General features: G+C 38.1%; 1 protein-coding gene across 15 annotated transcripts in view; it reads right to left on the reverse strand.

Moving 5' to 3' along the window:
* Positions 1 to 19,580, reverse strand: part of LOC128699776 (probable phosphorylase b kinase regulatory subunit alpha) — a 353,571-nt gene that overhangs the window by 86,767 nt on the left and 247,224 nt on the right. For 12 of the 15 annotated variants that reach the window (XM_070102279.1, XM_070102274.1, XM_070102271.1 and 9 more), the window contains 3 exons: positions 17,479 to 17,759; positions 7,499 to 7,637; positions 4,609 to 4,641 (listed from right to left, as the gene is read on the reverse strand). In XM_070102279.1, coding sequence (XP_069958380.1) covers positions 4,609 to 4,641; positions 7,499 to 7,637; positions 17,479 to 17,759 — 453 coding nt within the window. The remainder of the gene's footprint in view (positions 1 to 4,608; positions 4,642 to 7,498; positions 7,638 to 17,478; positions 17,760 to 19,580) is intronic. The other 3 variants (XM_070102275.1, XM_070102273.1, XM_070102270.1) reach the window with 1 other exon arrangement.

A 19,580-nucleotide genomic window follows, 5' to 3' on the forward strand; every position in this document is an offset into this window, starting at 1 on the left:
AGAATTCAAGTCCGGCTAAATAAAAATAACTGGTTTCCCTGAATCCTTTCACTAAATATTACCCTGCTCACACTCCAACAGATCGTCAGGTCCCAAAAACCATTCGTCTCCATTCACTCCTATCTAATACACTCATGCATGCTTGCTGGAAGTCCAAGCCCCTCGCCCACAAAACCTCCTTTACCCCCTCTTTCTAACCTTTCTGAGGACGACCCCTACCCCGCCTTCCTTCCCCTACAGATTTATACGCTCTCCATGTCATTTTACTTTGATCCATTCTCTCTAAATGGTCAAACCACTTCAACAACCCCTCTTCAGCCCTCTGACTAATACTTTTATTAACTCTACACCTTCTCCTAATTTCCACACTCCAAATTTTCTGCATAATATTTACACCACACATTGTCCTTAGACAGGACATCTCCACTGCCTCCAACCGCCTCCTCGCTGCAGCATTTGCAACTCAAGCTTCACACCCATATAAAAGTGTTGGTACTACTACTATACTTTCATACGTTCCCTTCTTTGCCTCCATAGATAACGTTTTTTGTGTCCACATATACCTCAAAGCACCACTCATCTTTTTTCTTTCATTAATTCTATGATTAACCTCATCCTTCATAAATCCATCCACTGACACGTCAACTCCCAAATATCTGAAAACATTCACTTCTTCCATACTCCTCCTCCCCAATATGATATCCAATTTTTCTTTATCTAAAACATTTGATACCCTCAGCACCATGATGCAATATGCATTTTCACTTGCTCAGGAATCAGGGAGTGGCTTGTAAACCAACAGTTTTACAAGCCGCTCCCTGAGACAGAGACGAAAAGCAGACGGAAAGACACACACACACACACAGGCAGACAGAAAGACAGATAAACAGAGCTACAGAGACAGACATGTTTGTAACAGTGAAAACAAATAAAGTGAGGGTTCCCTGAGTGCACATTCATCAAGTGTCACTGCCTGTCAGTTTACTGACACTTGTCATAACACCATGCTTCAAGGTATCCTCCAGCATGTTCAAAACATTACTGGGACCTATAAATACTTTGTATATATTTCTAGACAATAGTAAATGACCAAGGCAGATGAAATGTTCACCTGCCAGTGTAATTGTGACTATTTGAGTACTATTTCAGTACCTAATATTAGTGTCAAAACAAAGAGTGGCTATGAAATCACAAGAACTATTATAAATTGTAATTATCAGAACATAAAAAATATATACAGTGGTCCCTCAATAATCGTCCGGCCTGAAAGTCGTCCATTTCGGAAATCGCCGCGTTATTTCATCTAAACATTGGCTCGCAAATGGTCCGTTAACTTGCTAATCGTCCTTCGTCCTGGACGCGTACTCACGGCTGTGAGCCGCCTCGGCCTCCCTTCCCAGCCAGTGTGCCATTGTCTACCAGTGAGCGACGGTCCCCTCATGTGTTCATACGAAGTATTTCATAATATTCCATTCATTTTAGTGCTTGCAAGTGCTAAATAAGCTACCATGGCTCCAAAGAAAGCTCCTATTGCCAAGCCTTTGATAAAGAAGGTGAGAAATACGACTGAATTTAAGAAAAACATCATTGAACAATATGAAAGTGGCGTACGTGTGGCCGAACTGGCCAGGTTGTATAACAAACCCCATGAACATCAAAATGGTATACAATACCGACAGGTATTGGGTGATGGACTGATTACATTGTCTTCTCTACTGTTCCTGCCTACTTTCTGTATTCGACTGAAGAAGCCTACTGTGTAGGCGAAACATTTTGGAATAAAGTTGCCTAACTGTTGCCTATGTGTCTTACCTACCAACAAACCCCATACAACTATATCTTCCATCGTGGCAAAGAAAAAAGAAATCAAGGAAGCTGTTGTTGCTTGGAGAAAATTGTGGCCAGATTGTGTCCACAACAGGGATTTTGAAGGGTTTGTGGCTGACCCTGATGAGCCTATGTCAGTTGTGAAATCTATTGTGGCATTGGGGAGTTCCATGGGGTTGGATGAGAGTTTGGAGGATGTGGAAGAGTTGGTGAAGGACCACAACGAAGAGCTAACCACTGAGGAGTTGCAAGAGCTTCAGCAAGAACAGCAACAGATCACAGCTCAGAATCTTGCTGCAGAGGAGGAAGAGAGATGGAAGAAGTTGCCTTCTTCACAAATTAAGGAGATTTTTGAAATGTGGGGTAGGATGGAAAGATTTATGGAGAAACATCACCCTGAGAAAGATGTTGCAAGCCATATCGGCAACTTGTACAGTGACAGAGTCTTGGCCCATTTTAGGGAAGTTTTAAAGAGACGCCAGAAGCAGAGCTCTCTGGACACTTTCTTGCGAGACAGGACTCCAGTGACTCTCAAGCTGGTCCTAGTGGCATTAAGAAACAGAGAAGAGAAGTAACCCCAGAAAAGCACTTGGTACCCGAGGTGTTGATGGAAGGGGATTCACCTTCCAAAGAGTAACTAATGCAATCTCTCTCCTCCTCCAGTCTTCCATACACTAAGAAGAATCACCAATTAAGGTAAGTGTTACGCTGTTAATGTTTCATTCATCATGTCCCATTGTATTGTTTATGTACTACATCTGTATTTCATGTAAAAAATTTTTTTGTTTTAATACTTCTGGGTGTCAGGAACGGATTAATTGTATTTACATTATTTCTTATGGGGAAAATTGATTCGAAAATCGTCTATTTCGATACTAGTCTCACTTCCAGGAATGGATTAAGGATGATAATTGAGGGATCACTGTAAATTAAAATAAAAGCGAGAAAAAAAGGAATACAGTGGACCCCCGCCTTACGATATTAATCCGTTCCTGAGAGCTCATCATAAGCTGAAATCATAGTTAGCCGAATTAATTTTCCCCATAAGAAATAATGGAAATCAAATTAATCCGTTCCTGACACCCCAAAGTATGAAAAAAAAATTTTTTTTTACCACATGAAATATTAATTTTAATACACACAAACTGAAGAAGACATGCACAATTACTACTCTACTAAGAATAGAATACATGACACTTACCTTTATTGAAGATCTGGTGATGATTGATGGGATGGGAGGAGGGGTGAGTGTGGAAGTTATTGTTTAGAAGGGGAATCCCCTTCCATTAGGACTTGAGGTAGCAAGTCCTTTTCCGGGGTTACTTCTCTTCTTCTTTTAATGCCACTAGGACCAGCTTGAGAGTCACTGGACCTCTGTCGCACAACAAATCTGTCCACAGAGCTCTGTACCTCCCGTTTCTTTAAGACTTTCCTAAAATGGGCCATAACATTGTCCTTGTACAGGGTGCCAACACAGCTTGCAGTAGCTGTGTCAGGGTGATTTTCATCCGTGAAGGTTTGCAGTTCAACTCACTTTGCACACATTTCCTTAATCTCTTTTTTTCAACTCCATACTAATTCTCACCCTTTTTATCACAGGGATGGCACTAGAAGCTTTCTTGGGGTCCATGGTGACTTATTTTGCAGTTACAAGCACTAAAAACACTGGGCTAATGCGAAATGTACCGAATGTATGCGTAGATACGACCAGACTGGCTGGCTTGTAAACACTGCCGCTGAGGCCACACGTGGGATGCATCCTGGATGAATCACGTAAGGCAAGTTTTTTTTATCGTGAGGCGAGGCAAAATTTTTGCGTTTAAATGCTTCGTATGGCGGATTTAACGTAACGCGATGCGTTCGTAAGGCGGGGGTCCACTGTATTGGCAACACTTCTGCAAGTGGCAGGAGTTGATGTTGCTGTCAAGTGAGCATCTAGCACCAACTTCACGGGCTTATATCTCGGTAAGTACAGGTCCTAAAAATTTTTTTTTTTGGGGTCTTATACCACACAGAAAATTGCCCTCTTTAATTTTTTTTTTTTCAAAATATTCAGTGCTATGCAGTTGAACATAGATCTACGTTTGGACAGTTTAAGGGTTAAACACTATTTGTATAAATTCATGCATTCTAAATGAATGCAACTTTTCCTCTTTTTTCACACAAATCAATTTTACAGGCTAAGAGCTATTATCCTACCTCGGCTCATTTCAAAGCCCTATCTAAGGTATACTACTACTCCTCAGCATGTGACCTACACTAGATGGCTAACACCCAGGTACCTACTTACTGCTAGGTGAACAGGGGCAGCAGGTGTAAGGAAACATGCCCAACATTTCCACCCATACTGGGGATCGAACCCTGGACACTCAGTGTGAGAGTCGAGTGTGCTACCAACGGAGCCACAGGACTCCCACTTTTATGAAAGCAACTAGCAATTTACCATTTAGAACAAGTTATCCTAAATTTAGATATATTACATTACACATAAAAAGGGGTTTCTCATCTTAAGACATATATGAAGGAAAAATATTGCATACCATTCTTACAATGAGGTAAACAGGTAAGTGTATCTAATTTTGATTAGGATTTTAATATTTTCTTAAATGCATGTGAAATATATGTTGAATCAATAACAATATACAATAATACCTATCAACATTCAATGACTCTTGCATAAGGAATATAATGAAACAAATTCCCTTACTTCATTAGTCAAGTATACCAAAATAGATCCTTCATATAAGACAATGAAAACAGACTTCAGCTACCTAAGCTTACCATCAGCAAGCAATCCTTCACGTTTGCGTAAGACTGGTAAAGCAAAAATATATTAGATAATTATTTAACTAAAAATTATACTGTATATCAAACATTAAAACCCTTTTATCCTCAATCAATACAAAAGTCACACACAATGCAATTTAAGAGGTCTCTTAAATTGCTAAGGAAACACTAGAGGATTAAGTGCTAAAAAGAAACACTACAGGAATAAAAACTATTAAGACACACAGGAAAGCCAAGACTTGTGTACTTTATAATGAATGCAGGAAGTTTATAAGATTTACCTGTCATCTTACATGAGACAGAAAAGACCAGCAATGCTACCAGAGTGCAAGAACTGAACATTTGTATGACAAAACAGTAGTATCTCCCTAGATACTACTATGGGTCAATGTAGTTTCTAAAAACAAATGTAAGATTTTAGCCTAAGAGACTAAAAGCATCAGAACTGTGGCCACCTATCTTATTGGTAATCTGATTTCATTTATGTGAACACACCCTCAACTCAAAGTGTAGTAATTAATTAATGAATGTAGTAATATTCCAGCAATGCAACTGCTGTCACTGAACACCAAAAGTTCTTTAAAATACCCTGAGAAAACAAGAGTTGCATTGCTTTAGTAATTCAAAATCAAAGTTTAAAGATTTATTTCCACATGATACAATCAATGTTTGTACAGAGATGGATGACATTTGGTTGTACATGCAGAAAGCCCATGCTTGTGCAGAGCATTTTGGACAATTAATAAATCGATCAATGTGGTAATGTTCCAGCAGTGCAGCTGATGTCATTAATACCAAAAGACAAATATAAGTTTTTTAAAATAATGTAAGAAAGCAAGAGTTGCATTTGGCTACACTTAGCATTTGTTTAAGTGGCAGTCAGTGAGTGATTTCATTAAACACAAGGGAGATTGAGTGAGTTTCATCAGAGTGACTGATAAATGAGGGAAGGATGGACATGTACAGATTACAGTCATACAATCCTATTCAGGCTAAACAGAAATATAGACATGTTTGAGTATTACAGTTACACTCTTAAGGACACCAGAGAGGTATGTCTGGGTATGCTTTATCACAGTAAAGTAAAGTGTTATTGGAACAGAAGCTAGTGATATGAGGCTGTCACTCTGGACTAAGTACTGTGGTAGTCCTGAGGTGTGAAACTGTGCAGCCAGAGTGAGAATGATGCAGTAACAGTGATATGCAGTAAGGCAGTGACTAATGAACACTGGAGTCAGTGTTATTTATCACTGTACAGTGATGTGAGGCTTGTAGTTAGCTTATGCTGCAAGACAGTGAAATAACTTAATTTTGTTTATATATGATTTTCATAAAAAAAAAAATTATAATTATTTTTACAGCTTAAGTTTCTAAGAAGTTAGTTTGCATACAGCTAGTAAGGAGCAATTTAGATAGACTGAGAGATTATGGTTTTATTATATGACAGGGACATGAATAAGACTCCCAGAACATTTCCTGGCCCTCTTAAGAGTTTTGATCTACAGCTCCTGAGTCCTTTGAGAATGTTAAGCCACTATTGCTTGAGTTTCATCTAAAACTCCTGAGCCTCTTCAAGGTGTTGATCTCCAGCTCTTGGGCCTCATATAGGATACTGGGATACCCTTCTCGGTATGCGAAGAAATTAAAACAATTTTGAGTGTTTCATGAGTGCCAATCAGCAGTTTTGAACATGTGACACAATTATAATTTTTACTAACATTCTCTGTATTGGATAACAGGTTTAGGGGTGATAAAAAGACATAATGAAAGATCTTCATTAGCATGATGTTTTACCTTCATGAAGGTAAAAAGTTTTATTAATAAAGGTCTCCTTTTGCTGAATGTTTCATTTTACCACCTGTTGGCTATGCCATATTTCCACAAATTTAGGGCTACAAATGACTCATTCAGCAACTTTTCCCAAGTTGAGGCTCCCCTGTACTGGAATCAATTAGAATGATGGATATGCAACTTATAAAAAAATAAAGAAAAACCCTTAATAAAATAATTAATCACAAGTATGTTATTGGCTAATGATATTACTCTCAAAATAGTTACCAATTCCACATCAAAAACTTTTTGGTTCCCAGCAGTGGAAGCTCCTGAATTTCTATATAAAAGGGGCTTATGGGTGGCAATCTGGTTGGAAGGGGCAAGCTAGGGAACTTATCTTGAAGATGCATTATTATGGTACTTTTATTAGTATTTCAATTTGGGGGCTTTCTGAGGGCTGAATAGACTAAATATTAACTCAGAGATAAATTCTTCACAAATGCCACAACCAGTTCTACATATTGCAGTTACTAATGCACAACTCTGGTGTGTTACTGTGAGGATGAGGCTGTAAGAGTAACCATGCACAAGAGTGAATGCAAAGCACCAGATTAGCCCCCTTGACACCACCATTTATTTCTAATAATTACACAAAGAAAAAATGACCATACCATATCTTGATTAGAAATTTAAATACAGTGGGTGCAGGATGAACTGAAGATGAAAGACAAAAAATAATAAAGGAAAACAATAAGCAAGAGTTAATAGACCACTGGAGCAGGCAGTGGTGGCAGGCCAAACTTGGTATGCTAATGAACAAGATAATGAAGAATAAAAGTCATAATATCTTGTCACAACTAAGAGCAAACTTTAAATAACATTTCAGACTGCCCTGATAATGATTCAGGACAGAGTGAAACATTGTTTAAGGTGTCCTCTCCAAATTGTGTTTTGTTTTTTGTGAATGAGATAACAGCAATGTAACATTTTACGAAGATTACAAATCAATGAAACTTTAACAAGGCCATATATATAATACATTAGTAGAAAGAGTGAAAAGTGGATTATTCACCCCATTCAAAACAAAAAATTTTTTTTGAAAGCACAGTACCTGAGCCAATGTTGAATTCCTTTCCAGACATGATATGATGCAATAAGTTCTTCATCTCAAAGGGAGAGAGGTTAAGTAAGTGATCAGATGCCACATCTGCAGCACATTTAATGGTTCGTGCCAATTCTGAAGCCATGACCTAAAAAGTATATCAGTACTATATTATCATAGCTTTTACTGTTTGTATAAAACACGAAGTAGTTGATATTAGAGTATGAGCTAATTTTTAATTATTCCACTTGCACCATGCCTCTTACTTTTTTTGTTTTTTTTTCAACAAGTCGGCCGTCTCCCACCGAGGCAGGGTGACCCAAAAAAGAAAGAAAATCCCCAAAAAGAAAATGCTTTCATCATCATTCAACACTTTCACCACACTCACACATAATCACTGTTTTTGCAGAGGTGCTCAGAATACAACAGTTTAGAAGCATATACGTATAAAGATACACAACATATCCCTCCAAACTGCTAATATCCCAAACCCCTCCTTTAAAGTGCAGGCATTGTACTTCCCATTTCCAGGACTCAAGTCCGACTATATGAAAATAACCGGTTTCCCTGAATCCCTTCACTAAATATTACGCTCCTCACACTCCAATAGATCGTCAGGTCCCAAGTACCATTCGTCTCCATTCACTCCTATCTAACACGCTCACGCACGCTTGCTGGAAGTCCAAGCCCCTTGCCCACAAAACCTCCTTTACCCCCTCTCTCCAACCCTTTCGAGGACGACCCCTACCTCGCCTTCCTTCCCCTATAGATTTATATGCTTGTATTTATTAAAAGTAAGTTACAGTATATGGTACTTACAAAGAATATCATGTGGTACAGTACCTTCCATACAATGTTATTATTAATACACTCATGGGGAAGCACAAAACCCATATGGGTCATACAGCACCTGAGGTAATAGGAGGCATTCAGATTCAATATGGTAACTACAAAGAATGCCATATGATATATAAAAAGAATGACACATAATACAGTATGTACAAAGAATGATACACAACATCTACAAAGCTTGACAAATGGCACCTACAAAAAATGACCAAAAATAATCCATAACATCAAACGGTACCTACAAAAAACTTGCACAGCAGCACACACACGGACTGCACAATGGTAATGATTAAGACATGTGCAACAGTTGGGTATCTTTGTTGTTGAATCATTTTGCCTACACAGTAGGATTCTTCAAATACTGTGGAACCTCGGTTTTCGTATGCCCCAGTTTTCGGAGGATTCGGTTTTCAACGTCTTTTTTTGTCAAAAATTTGTCCCAGTTTTCGTACATCCGCTCGGCTTTTGTATACTATTTGAAAAGATCTGTACCAAACGCATCCGCATGACTCGGTCACTTAAGCACCCACACAAAACATCCCATGTGTTCATGACTCAGTCTGCCTTTGTTTCTTGTTGAGTGAGCATCACCCTGCACGTTCATCTGAAAAATTTCATGATAATCCATTGTTTTAGTGTGCCTTTTTATTCAGTGCGACTGCTCAATAAGCCACCATGGGGCCAGAGAAAGTTCCAAGTGCCAGCCCTTTGATAAAGAAGGCAAGAAACATGACAGAACATTGTGTCTTTGGGAAAGTCCATAGGGTTGGATTTGAGTGGCCAGGATGCGGAAGAGTTGGTGGATGGCCACAGGGAAGAGCTAACCACTGAAGAGCTGCAAGGCCTTCAACTGGAACAGCAAGAGACTGCAGCTGAGGAAATTGCTTCAGAGGAAGAGGAAGAGAGAGGGAAGAATGTGCCATCTTCAGTGATTAAGGACATGTGTGCAAAATGGAGTGAGTTGCAAAGCTTTGTGGAGAAATATCACCCTAACAAAGCTGTTGCAAGCCGTGTCTGCAACATGTTCAATGACAATATCTTGTCCCATTTTAGGCAAATCTGAAAGAGATGCCAGAAACAGACCACTATGGAGAGATTTTTTCTGCAACAGGGGTACAATGACTCTCAAGCTGGTCCTAGTGCCAGTTTACCTGGAGTTTACCTGGAGAGAGTTTCAGGGATCAATGCCCCCTGCAACCCGGTCTGTGACCAGGCCTCATGGTGGAACAGGGCCTGATCAACCAGGCTGTTACTGCTGGCCGCACGCAATCCAACGTACGAACCACGGCCCGGCTGGTCAGGTACCGACTTTAGGTGCTTGTCCAGTGCCTGCTTGAAGACAGCCAGGGGTCTATTGGTAGTCCCCTTTATGTATGCTGGGAGGCAGTTGAACAGTCTTGGGCCCCTGACACTTATTGTGTTCTCTTAACATGCTAGTGGCACCCCTGCTTTTCATTGGGGGAATGCTGCATCGTCTGCGGAGTCTTTTGCTTTCATAAGGAGTGATTTTCGTGTGCAAGTTTGGTACTAGTCCCTCTAGGATTTTCCAGGTGTATATAATCATGTATCTCTCCTGCCTGCATTCCAGGGAGTACAGGTTCAGGAACTTCAAGCGTTCCCAGTAATTGAGGTGTTTTATCTCAGTTATGCGTGCCGTGAAGGTTCTCTGTACATTTTCTAGTTCAGCAATTTCACCTGCCTTGAAAGGTGCTGTTAGTGTGCAGCAATATTCCAGCCTAGATAGAACAAGCAACCTGAAGAGTGTCATCATGGGCTTGGCATCCCTAGTTTTGAAGGTTCTCATTATCCATCCTGTCATTTTCTAGCAGATGCGATTGATATAATGTTATGGTTTTTGAAGGTGAGATCCTCCAACATGATCACTCCCAGATCTTTGACGTTAAGTTTTTTGCCCTATTGTGTGGCTGGAATTTGTTATATACTCTGATGAAGTTTTAATTTCCTCACATTTACCATATCGGAGTAATTGAAATTTCTCATCGTTGAACTTCACATTGTATTCTGCAGCTCACTGAAAGATTTGGTTGATGTCAGCCTGGAGCCTTGCAGTGTCTTCAATGGAAGATACTGTCATGCAGATTCGGGTGTCATCTGCAAAGGAAGACATGGTACTGTGGCTTATATCCCTGACTATATCTGATATGAGGATGAGGAACAAGATGGGAGTGAGCACTGTGTCTTGCGGAACAGAGCTTTTCACCGTAGCTGCCTCAGACTTTACTCTGCTGACTACTTCGCTTTGTATTCTGTTTGTCAGGAAATTATAGATCCATCTACCAACTTTTCCTGTTATTCCTTTGGCACGCATTTTGTGCACTATTACGCCATGGTCACACTTGTCGAAGGCTTTTGCAAAGTCTGTGTATATTACATCTGCATTCTTTTTGTCTAATAGTGCATCCAGGACCTTGTCGTAGTGATCCAGTAGTTGGGACAGACAGGAGTGACCTGCTCTAAACCCATGCTGCCCTGGGTTGTGTAACTGATGGGTTTCTAGATGGGTGACGACCTTGCTTCTTAGGACCCTTTGAAAGATTTTTATGATATTTGATGTTAGTGCTATCAGTCTGTAGTTCTTTGCTATTGCTTTACTGCCCCCTTTATGGAGTGGGGCTATGTCTGTTGTTTTTAGTAACTGTGGGACGACCCCAGTGTCCATGCTCCCTCTCCATAGGATGTTAAAAGCACGTGATAGGGGTTTCTTGCAGTTCTTGATGAACACGGAGTTCCATGAGTCCGGCCCTGGGGCAGAGCGCATGGGCATGTCATTTATTGCCTGTTCGAAGTCATTTGATAGGGCCTTGTTACCTGAACTGCTTGTGGAAGAGGATTCCCCTTCCAAACAATAACCTCTCCTCCTCCCTCTCCCCTCCTTGCTGTCTTCCATACTCTAACACGAGTCTTCAATGAAGTTAAAAGTGATGTTAAATGTTCATTTATCCATTTCATTAGTCATTTATATTTATTTCTCACTGTTTTCTGTATGTAAAACTATAACTGTTCTCTATAGAATGTATTTTTTGTTAACATTTTTGGGTGTCTAGAACGGATTAATTGGATTTACATTATTTCTTATGGGAAATATTGCTTCAGTTTTTGTACGATTCAATTATTGTCATACTTTTTAGAACAAATTAATCACAAATACCAAGGTTCCACTGTACAGAGGCAGCAGGTGTAGTAGTGAAATGATGATGATGTAATCAGTCCATCAACCTTAGAGATATGAAGTGATCAGTCCCTCAGCCTGGAGAAGAGTTCAGCCCCATGAAGCTGAACTCTTCTGACCACCTCATATCTCCAAGGGATACTAATCTTGCAGAGAATAACTAAACAATGTCCAACCTAAAAGCCTACGTAGTGTAGTGTAAGTTTTGCTCCATTATTGTTCAAATTTCTTAGTCCAATCTCTTAGTAATTAAATAATCAACTACCTCATTATGTGATTTTACTAGTAAGCATAAGTCACCTTATGTAATTTTCTTATTTACTATTGTTTGCTTAAATATTAGCTGAATTGATACTTTCTCTGTCCATATTACTACCTCATTTTTTTAAATACTATTAATTGATATTACTTACTAAAATTAATAATTAATTACCATTTTTACTACCAGTACAATTTACTCTTAACATTTTTGACATCATTTAATTACCATTACTTGTCTAATTACCATAACCTGTTTTAATACCACATTTACTATCTTAGAGTACTCTTAATTACCTTGTACTGCCAAATAACCTCAAGTATAACTACCAGTGCAATATTGAATGAAATAAACATTACTTTTTCACTTTTTTTTGTAATCATTATTACTTCCTAAAATTTTATTAAACACCATATTTACTACCAGTCAATTTTACTTTTGTACATTAATCATTATTTTATACTTTTCATAACATTTTGTTGCCAAATTTTCAAGTTTGTATATTCAACTCCAACCTTTATATTATCCTTTGTACCTGTGTACCTGTGTACCTGTCTACCATCTTACTATCATATTATAACCAAGTCATTGCCATTGTTATTTTTTTTACTTATTATTCTTTTGGTACTTCAATTTGTGAATTTTATTTTGTCAATTTAAATCTAGTTATACTCTTGATCTTGTTAACAACCTATATCAGACCCTAGTGCAATTGCAAGTACCATTTTAATTTGTTTTTTTTTTATATTATAGGTTTATATTATAAGTCCTACTCTAAGATTTTCATATCTTAGTGACTATTTTGTGTGTGCAATTAGTGTATATTTCAATTATATTATTGTTCAAGGCCCTTAACTATCTTTTGCTAACTAGTACCAACTACCTCTTTTTTTTTTTTTTTACTTTTTATTTTATTTTTTGCTACCTTATCTTATCAATTTAAATCTAGTTATACTCTAATTCTTGTAAACAACTTATATAACACCTTAGTGCAATTACTTGAGAGTCTTGTGTCTTTTTTATATCATTAGATTAAACTCAGTTGTACTATAGCTCATTCTAGCTCAATACATAGTCAATACCAAATTCATTATATTAGACCATAGTGCATTTACAAGTGAGAGTCTGGTGCTATTTTTAATTTGTATTTTTATATTATTAGATTAAACCTAGTTGTACTATAGCTCATTCTAGCTCAATACATAGACTATACCAAAGTCATTACATTAGACCTTAGTGCAATTACAAGTGAGAGTCTTGTGCTATTTTTAATTTGTAATTTTATATTATTAGTTTATACCTAGTTGTACTTTAGCTCATTCCAGCACAACACATAGACAACATCAACTTCATTATGTGTATTGGTGACTATACTCTATATGACCAAAATGTTTTAGCTATATACTTGTCCAAACTTCCCACCACTACAGATATCAGTACTAAAACTCAACATACAACTCAGGATATAAATAACCATAATTTAAACCTAGAAGATGACTGATCACGTTGACCCTGATCTAAACCTCCATAATCTGACACCCAATCAAAACCTATTGGAAAGTAACTGCCTTTATTACACAGCATCACAAGCCAGCACTATCCTAAACAATGCTGAAAGTCTATCAGTACTTAACTACAACATCAGGTCCTTAAGCAAACACTATGATGACCTCTTGGCACTCCTTGAATCACTAAACACACCCTTCTCCTGCATTATTCTTACTGAGACCTGGCTTAAGCAGGACACAATAGATATCTACCCTCTACCAGGATACACAGCAATCCACAACTGCAGACCATACCAAGTTGGGGTGGTAATGCAATCTATTACTCTAACCAATTATCTTGTATTAGCACCACTTGCTTTAGTGATGAATATGGGGAATAAATTTTTGCTAATTTTACTGTAAAAAACCTTAAGACGCCTATAACAATCGGTGCCATTTACCGGATACCCCACACAAACATCCCAAATTTCAGTGAGAAATTAAAGGCACTAATAACAAACAGACAAATGAATAAGCACCACCTTCTCTTAGCTGGAGACTTCAACATCAACCTTGGCCTACTAGATGATCAGCCTGTAACTGATTTAATCAACAATATGAACAACACACTTCTCATACCAACAATAACTAAACCAACCAGGCTCACTGAGACAAGTGCAACCATAATAGACCACATATGGACCAATATACTAGCCCCCCTTAAATCAGGGATAATCACAGATAGCACTACAGACCACTACCCTACCTTCCTCCTGACAAACATTAGTAAACCACCACTTGAATACAACAAAGTTTCATTTGGACTCCATGACGAGGCCTCAATAAGGAAGTTCACAGCCGACCTAGAGACTGTTGACTGGCCTACAGAATTCTCCAAGGCCAATGGTATTGATGACTGGACAGACATTTTTCTTAACAAATTACTTAGACTATACAACAAACATTGTCCTATAAAAACGAAACAGATCACAAACAAACGGCTTGGTTGCCCATGGCTAACCAGCACCATTCTTAAATCCATTGATAAGAAACACCAATATGAAAAGCAATATAGACAGGGCTTAATACACAATGATATTCTTAAACACTATTCATCAGTTCTCACCAAAGTAATAAAGAAAGCCAAACAACACTACTACTCCAGTAGATTCACTGACACAAGAGGAGATATAAAAAAGACCTGGAAAACACTCTCTCAGATTCTAGGGACCCACAAACTTAAAAAAACCAAGAATATTGCTCTAACTAAACCTAATGAAACATCACTGCATCCCACTGACACAGCTAACAAGATAAACGACTTCTTCTCAACCATAGGTTCTAATCTCGCCAATAAAATCCCACGTACCAATGCCCATGCCGGGGACTACCTAGATGGGAATTTCCCAAATTCCTTCTATCTTGCACCAACTGAGCCCACAGAAGTCACCGAGATTATAAAGTCACTTAAAAATAACTCAGGGAATCTGTCTCATGTCCCACCATTATTGTACAAGCGAGCGGCCCATGTCCTTTCGCATGCTATTTCATTTCTTTTTAACAAGTCACTAGAAACTAGCACCTTCCCAAAACTACTCAAGATGGCAAGGGTTACACCAATACATAAAGGTGGTGACCCTACAGATTTAAACAACTATAGGCCAATATCAAACTTACCATTGCTATCCAAAATCTTTGAGAAACTCGTGCACAGGAGACTATATTCATTTATAAAGGCACAAAACATACTCAACCCCAGCCAATTTGGATTCAGGAAAAATAAAAGCACTAATGATGCAATCATAAAAATGCTAGATCTGCTTTACACAGCATTGAAAAATAAGGAATATCCACTAGGAATTTTTATTGACCCAAGAAAAGCTTTTGACACAGTAGACCACGGCATCCTACTCCACAAACTTGACCATTATGGTATAAGAGGCCATGCGCTTGCATATTTCAAATCTTACCTTACTAATAGGTATCAGTATGTCACCATTAAAGACACAGCATCAACAACACGGCCACTTGATACTGGAGTTCTGCAGGGAAGTGTCCTTGGTCCCCTGCTCTTCCTCATATACATCAATGAACTTCCAAACGTATCCCAACACCTGAACCCCATTCTCTTTGCTGATGACACGACTTATGTCATCTCTCATCCTAATCTTGCCACCCTCAACACCATTGTTAACGAGGAGCTGATCAAAATATTGACTTGGATGGCAGCCAATAAACTTACGCTTAACACTGACAAAACCTACTACATTATGTTTGGTAGCAGAGCAGGAGATGCGCAAATCAACATTAAGATCGACAACACTCTAATTGCCAGACATAATGAGGGCAAATTCCTAGGCCTATACCTCGACAACAACCTGAATTTCAGCACCCATATCCAGCACCCATATCCAACACAACCAAAAAAGTATCCCAGATGGTTGGAATCCTCTCCAAGATACGATACTACGTGCCGCAAAATGCCCTTCTCACACTATACCACTCACTTATTTATCCATACCTCCCCTATGCTATTTGTGCTTGGGGATCAACTGCAGCAACACACCTAAAGCCAATAATAACCCAACAAAAAGCCGCAGTAAGAATAATCACTAAATCCCATCCCTGGCAACACACCTCCCCACTCTTCATAGATCTAAACTTACTCCCTGTTCAGTACATCCACACTTACTACTGTGCAATCTACATCTACAGGACCTTAAATTCCAATATTAATCTTGACCTAAAATGCTTTCTTGATAGTTGTGACAGAACCCACAGGCATAACACCAGACACAAACATCTCTATGACATTCCCCGTGTCCGACTAAATCTTTACAAAAATTCAATGTATGTCAAAGGCCCTAAAATCTGGAACACCCTACCTGAAAACTCTAGAACTGCAGACACATTCATCACCTTCAAAACTACCATTAGAAAACATCTTATCTCCCTGATACACCCTGTCAACTAATTACACGAATACCACCTGGTGGTTCACACTTACACTCGCTCACCCATTTGACCATAAAAAGAAATATCAATCTCAATCTTAAAATAATGAATCCTAACTAGTCATAAGTTGGCCTGTGATACTCCAATACTGAAACTATGTATTGTGCCAAAACAAAAGCATTCACATTGTTAAACTCACAAACTAGTACTTAGTCACTTAGCCATAATACCAACTTACCTCATACTTTGTAATGTTTTAAATTTAAGATTTGAACTAAGTCTGCCGGAAATGCCTAGCCATGCTAGGTGTTCTAGTGGTACACTCTGTAATTATTATTTTACTACATGTAAACCACACAATACCCAAATTCTGTAAACTCAGCATTGTAATCCTTATAGAGAATAAACTTTGAATTTGAATTGAATTGAATAATCTTCATTTCACTACTACACTTGCTGCCTCTATTTTTGACTAAAGAAACTTACTGTGTGGGCAAAATGTTTCAACAACAGAGATACCCAACCATTGCACATGTTTCTTAATCTTCAACTTGTCAGTATTTTACACCATTTTCAATAAAACTGCACAAAGGTGCTCACACAGACCAATGATGCTCAACGTAAAAGAATAATCAATGGATGATCTGGTACCTATTTTGATTCCCCTGTAGTGGTAATTTCATGGGTAAACTAGGCTAACTGGTCAGCAAACTTGAGCTCAACACAAACACTAATGAGGATCTATCCAATGAATTCAATTTCAGCCATAAATACCTTAATTAACAAACAATGACTATTCTGCAATACGCTAGGTAGATTGTGTCAGTAACCATAATATACTATGGCTGATAATTTGTCTAGTTTGTACATAAAAATAATATGAAAACACTTGAAATAAATGTCTACTTTGTTGCACAGTAACAACTAAAAGGTAAATTAGAAAAATTAAGTTAAAAAAATACCCATACACTTTCATTAACAGTCATGAAAAAATAAGGTTAGGTTGAATGCTCAATGTAAATTTTTTTTTAATATGCTAAACATCTCCCAAGGTGACCCCAAAAAAGAGGAAACACATTCACTGTAATTCATTCAAACACTGTTTTGCCAGAAGCATGCAGTAATGAATAGTAATTATGACATTTATGGAGCACTTGGACCTTATAGGTCACTCAGCATTCAAAGGCACAAAAAAATACATACAACACACAATGAAAACAGTGTTGAAATGAGAAGGAAAAATCTTTACCTGAATGATGAGACCCACACGCAGCCTCAGCATCTCCAGGAATAGGCTTGGTTCAGTGCGGATGAACATTGCCAAATATACCAGCAACTCTTGAGTCAACATTGCTGTAGATTCATCCGCTCCATATGCCTCATGGATCAGCATTCGCAAATCAGACGAGGGGAGAGGTGCGGTGATGGTCACCTCATTGTGTGGTGGCAGGCCCACTGTTACTTGCTTCTGCCGTACTAGAAGATCAGTGACAGCCTTTGCCAAGTCTTCTACACGCTTACCTAGCATGCCTAGGTAGCAAAAAACATGTTACTAAGCAAAACTAAAAAACTGACAAACTTAATAATCTTAACGAGTGCTACATATGAAAGCAAATTAAAAAGCAGTCCTTTTTTCGACCTGTACAACGTAAGTGGTTAACCCTATGTATTCAATATTATTATTATTTCTTCTTCTTTCAACAAACTGGCCGTATCCCACCGAGGCAGGGTTGCCCCCCCCCCAAAAAAAAACGTAAGTTTCTCATTTTAAATTTAGTAATTTATACAAGAGAAGGGGTTACTAGCCCCTTGCCCCGGGTATTTTAGTCGCATTTTACAACACGCATGGCTTACGGAGGAAGAATTCTGTTCCACTTCCCCATGGAAATAAGAGGAAATAAACAAGAATAAGAACTAGAAAGAAAATAGCAGAAAACCCAGAGGGGTGTGTGTACATATGGTTGTACATGTATGTGTAGTGTGACCTAAGTGTAAGTAGAAGTAGCATGACGTACCTGAAATCTTGCATGTTTATGAGACATTAAAAAAAGACACCAGCAATCCTACCATCATGTAAAACAATTACATGTTTCTGTTTTACACATTATTATTATTATTATTATTATTATTATTACCATATTATGCACACAGTAGTAGTTTAATTTCTTTCTTAAATTTGTTTAGTGATTATTTTCTTTTTTTGCTATTTCCAAGGACATTAAGTCCAGTCTATTTTTTCATAGCTAAGCTGAACATATTGTCAATGGATCTAAGGATGCTGTTAGTTAGCAAGAGCTAACTAAATTGTAGAGGCGCTGATTTTTTCTAGGAATAGTTGGAAATATGAGCTAGTGTTGAGTATTATTAAATTCTCTCTGCCAGACAATGTTTGTGACTGCTACATTATATAAAGTTATTCACCCCTGATCATCATGGAGACTGAATGTGTTATTGCAGATGTTTCAAAATTATCACCAGCAAGAAACAATTAGAATAGTGGGAAAATAATGCCTCTTTTATTAAGCTGCTATATTGGAGCAGGATGTAGTGGACTCATTAATTCATGTAGATGTGTTATTATTATAATCATGGGGGAGCACTAAACCCATAGGATTATACAGCTCATGTGGGGGGGAGGGGGTGGAAGGTATTCAGGCTCAATTCAGAAACTGGAGCACAGATCCAATTCCCTAGATCACGAGCCCCTCACCAGCATCAAGGAACCTCCCTTGAGGGGACCTGTAGATGTGTTAATTGATGACATTAAAAAGCAATCATACATGTTGTTTAGGAAACTAGCTACTTGCAGATCTTCAGAATGAAGGAGGTTCATGTTGATATCTACAGCTCTTATTAAATATTATTTAGTTTAATGTTACAGATTAAAACTTTTAAGATTGTCACCAAAGCTTGATTTCTTAGTATGAGATAATTGGTAGACTGCTTAAATTAGGTTGGTAGACAGCAAGCATCCCAGAAGGCACTACCATACTCTTAAATGAGTGTGAAATGGAAACCTGCTAATTTATTACACCCTGGCAGAATTGATGATCTTTTTTTGTCTCATGAACATGCAAGATGACAGGTAAATTTTACAAACAATTAGTAATATCAAGTACATATGTATTTTTACTTTCTTATGAATTATACTTCTTAATAGTTCTTATTCCTGTAATAGTTCCTTTCCAATCTAGGAGGCCTAGTCTGAGACTGGGATCTGTGAAGATAATCTTCAGAGCCACTACCAGACAGCTCCTATTGTCAATGAGATATTCAAGCTTTTAGGTGTAAACTGAGCAAAAATGTAACCATACATAATCTCGCATTAGCTTAGGGCCTTCACATAAGCTT

The sequence above is a fragment of the Cherax quadricarinatus genome, chromosome 81 (assembly GCF_038502225.1).
Source record: "Cherax quadricarinatus isolate ZL_2023a chromosome 81, ASM3850222v1, whole genome shotgun sequence".
Lineage (NCBI taxonomy): Eukaryota > Metazoa > Arthropoda > Malacostraca > Decapoda > Parastacidae > Cherax > Cherax quadricarinatus.